Consider the following 3,988-nt stretch of genomic DNA (forward strand, 5'->3'; position numbering starts at 1 on the left):
AGAGAGACAAGAGAGAGGGAGCGCGAGAGAGAGACAGAAAGACAAGAAGAGAGAAAGACAGAGACACAGAGAGAGAGAGAGAGAGAGAGAGAGAGAGAGAGAGAGAGAGAGAGAGAGAGAGAGAGAGAGAGACGGAGACGGAGAGAGAGAGGCAGAGAGATGGACAGAGAGAGACAGAGACAGAGAGAGAGACAGACAGAGAGAGAGAGAGACAGAGAGATGGACAGAGAGAGACAGAGACAGAGAGAGAGACAGACAGAGCAGAGAGAGAGACAGAGAGAAGGACAGAGAGAGACAGAGACAGAGACAGAGAGAGACAGACAGAGAGAGAGAGAGACAGAGAAAGAGAAAGACAGAGACGAGAGAGACAGACTGAGAGAGAGAGACACAGAGAAGACACAGAGAGAGAGACAGACAGAGAGAGAGGGTGGGTTATGAGGATGATATGAACTATTAATTCTTGTTGAAAGATTCATTATGGAGAGATGAAAGATACTGAAGAGGGGGGGGGGGGGCTCAAGGGAAGAGAGGGGGGCTGCCTGAAGGAGGTGACCTTTGACCCCGGACTATCTCGGAGACCAGCCAATAACTGACGTGACGTGACGTGAATAGCTCATCAGGGTTGCCATGACTACAGCCTGGTCACCAGATGACGAGGCAGACAGGGTTTTGGGAGGTGTGTGTGTGTGTGTGTGTGTGTGTGTGTGTGTGTGTGGTGTGTGTGTGTGTGGTGTGTGGGTGTGTGTGTGTGTGTGTGTGTGTGTGTGTGTGTGTGTGTGTGTGTGTTACCTCTAGGTGTGTGTGTCCTATGCCGCCTCGCCTTCAAGCATATTATCTCCGGAAGATTCGGCGCCCCCGCCAAACCGTCAGCCATCAGCGCCTCTTCTAAGCTCCTCCTGGCCTGGAGAACCTTCAGCTCCTGCTCCCTGAGGAGACACGCACACAGACACACACACACACAACCACACACACCACACACACACACACACACACACACACAGCCTGAATCAAGATCATCCTAACCTCAGCTGTGTAGGGCTGGACTGAACTGACAACTGTTTATTTTTTTTTATATGCAGGTTTATTTAGTTTCATTGGTGGACCCTGTGTTGCCTGTGAAAAGCACTGTTCAGTTTCTTTGGCTCAGTAGTAGCTGGCTGCAACGTAGCACCAAAGGCAAATGTCAAGAAAATTTATGAAACTCTTGTCTAGTGTAGGACAGTGGACAGGAGTTGTCCTACCGTGGCACCATGTCCCCAAGGCTGAGATATAAAAAGGACAAATTAAAAGGATCCATTTATCCAAAAAGTGAGGACGACAGACCTAGCTAGTTAATTAGCCTAGCATGATGACGTACCTAGCTAGTTAAATTAGCCTAGCATGATGACGGCCCTGGCTAGTTCAATTAGCCTAGCATGATGACGTACCTAGCTAGTTAAATTAGCCTAGCATGATGACGGACCTAGCTAGTTAAATTAGCCTAGCATGATGACGGCCTGGCTAGTTAAATTAGCCTAGCATGATGACGACCTAGCTAGTTAAATTAGCCTAGCATGATGACGTACCAAGCTAGTTAAATTAGCCTAGCATGATGACGGACCTAGCTAATAGCCTAGCATGATGAGGCCCTGGCTAGTTAAATTAGCCTAGCAGTATGACGGACCTAGCTAGTTAAATTAGCCTAGCATGATGACGGACCTAGCTAGTTAAATTAGCCTAGCATGATGACGGACCTAGCTAGTTAAATTAGCCTAGCATGATGACGGACCTAGCTAGTTAAATTAGCATAGCATGATGACGGACTAGCTAGTTAAATTAGCATAGCATGATGAAGGACCTAGCTAGTTAAATTAGCCTAGCATGATGACATACCTAGCTAGTTAAATTAGCCTAGCATGATGACAGACAGGCCATGTGAGCGGATCGGAGCGTGAGCGGCGCGGGGCGCGGAGCGGGCGGTTTTGACGTGAGCGAGGAGTGGGTTTAAAATGGGTCGGCGCGACGTCCGGAGCGAGAGTTCTCCTCCGCTCCAATCCACTCCAGGTCGCTCACAGTGGTTTAACACTGTTGATGTAATATACATGCAGTACAATGCCAAAGCAACAGATGGCGATGTACAAACATGAAGGCCATTTTCAACCAATGAGAAGGGTGAACTGTGATATCCGGTTCAGGCTTTGTCACTGTAGAGACGCCCACACTCACTCCTGATAGAAAACGTATCGACGCCATTGTGTTGACGTTAGCTTACATGCTAACGTTAATGGCAGCGACAATAGCATTGTGGCTCGGCTAGCCTATCATCGCTTATAGAGCTAGTGGATGGATAACCACGTTATTTAACATTGCAGAATGGGTACAATTACAATGCGGCTCAATACAAACAATTGTTAAGGGGCCCAGGGGGTTAGACTGTTGTAGTTTGAGCTGATTTACACCATGCTCCAAAAAAAAAAAAAATCTGCCGAGCGATCTGGCGCGGGGCTCGATTCAAGGTGAGCGGAGAGCGAGCGGAAGCGACTTGGGGGCGGGGTCAACATGATCGATTAGCGGAGCGGACCAAGCTTTAAAGAGCGAAGAGCGGATTTCTCGGCCGCGCCGATCCGCTCACATGGCCTGTGACAGACCTAGCTAGTTAAATTAGCCTAGCATGATGAAGGACCTAGCTAGTTAAATTAGCCTAGCATGATGACGTACCTAGCTAGTTAAATTAGCCTAGCATGATGACAGACCTAGCTAGTTAAATTAGCCTAGCATGATGAAGGACCTAGCTAGTTAAATGAGCCTAGCATGATGAAGGACCTAGCTAGTTAAATTAGCCTAGCATGACAGACCTAGATAGTTAAATTAGCCTAGCATGGTGACGGACGGGAGGAGAGGGAGGGGAGAGGAAGAGAAGAGAAGAGAGGACAAGAGAAGAGGAGAGGAGGTGAAAGGAGAGGAGAAGAGAGAAGGGGAGAGGAGAGAAGGGAGAAAAGAGGAGAGGAGAAAGAGGAAGGAAGAGAGAGAGAGAGAGAGAGAGAGAGAGAGAGAGAGAGAGAGAGAGAGAGAGAGAGGAGAGAGAGAGAGAGAGAGAGAGAGAGAGAGAGAGAGAGAGAGAGAGAGAGAGAGAGAGAGAGAGAGAGCGGAGGAGGAAGATGAGGATGAATATGAGGAGGAAGGCACACACACCCTCTTAGCTGAAGTACGCACACACACACACACTCTCTCTTCTGGTTGAAATGAGAGAGCAAACAGAGCATGATGAGAAAGAAGGAGGTGTTTGTATGGGACACATCTCTAGATTGAAAAGAGAGTTGGGAGGGTGAGGAGGAGAGGGGGAGGAGAGGGGAGGAGAGGGGAGGGGGGAGGAGAGGGAGGGGAGAGGAAGAGAAGAGAAGAGAGAGAAGAGAAGAAGAGAGGAGTGAAAGGAGAGGAGAAGAGAGAAGGGGAAGGAGAAGGGAGGAGAGGAGAAGAGAGGAAGGGAAGAGAAGAAGAGAAGAGAAGAGAAGAGAAAGAGAGAGAAGAGAAGAGAAGAGAAGAGAAGAGAAGAGAAGAGAAGAGAGGGGAAGAGAGAGAGAAGAGAAGAGAAGAGAAGAGAAGAAAGAGAAGAGAAGAGAAGAGAAGAGAAGAAAGAGAAGAGAAGAGAAGAGAGGGAAGAGAAGAGAAGAGAAGAGAAAGAGAAGAGAAGAGAAAGGAAGAGAAGAGAAGAGAAGAGAGAGAGAGAAGAGAAGAGAAGAGAGGAGAGAGAGAGGAGAGAGAGAGAGAGAGTAGAAGAGAAGAGAAGAAGAAGAAGAAGAAGAAGAAGAAGAAGAAGAAGAAGAAAAGAAGAAGAAAGAAGAAGAAGAAGAAGAAGAAGAAAAGAAGAAGAAGAAGAAGAAGAAAGAAGAAGAAGAAGAAGAAGAAGAAGAAGAAGAAGAGGGGGGTGAGAACAAAGCGAAGAGACAGAGGATAATGGGAAGGAGGGAACTGGGAGGAGAAGTGATGAGAGTCGGCTGCACCAGGGAGG

The 3,988-nt window shown here is 47.9% G+C and overlaps 1 protein-coding gene across 1 annotated transcript in view; it reads right to left on the minus strand.

Annotated features, from left to right (window-relative positions):
• Positions 1-3,988, minus strand: part of mbd2 (methyl-CpG binding domain protein 2) — a 149,998-nt gene that overhangs the window by 31,215 nt on the left and 114,795 nt on the right. Inside the window, exon 6 of the mRNA XM_084325723.1 lies at positions 790-926. Within this exon, the coding sequence (XP_084181849.1) occupies positions 790-926 (137 nt within the window). The remainder of the gene's footprint in view (positions 1-789; positions 927-3,988) is intronic.

Source organism: Notolepis coatsorum (assembly GCF_963971535.1).
Source record: "Notolepis coatsorum genome assembly, chromosome: 12".
NCBI lineage: Eukaryota > Metazoa > Chordata > Actinopteri > Aulopiformes > Paralepididae > Notolepis > Notolepis coatsorum.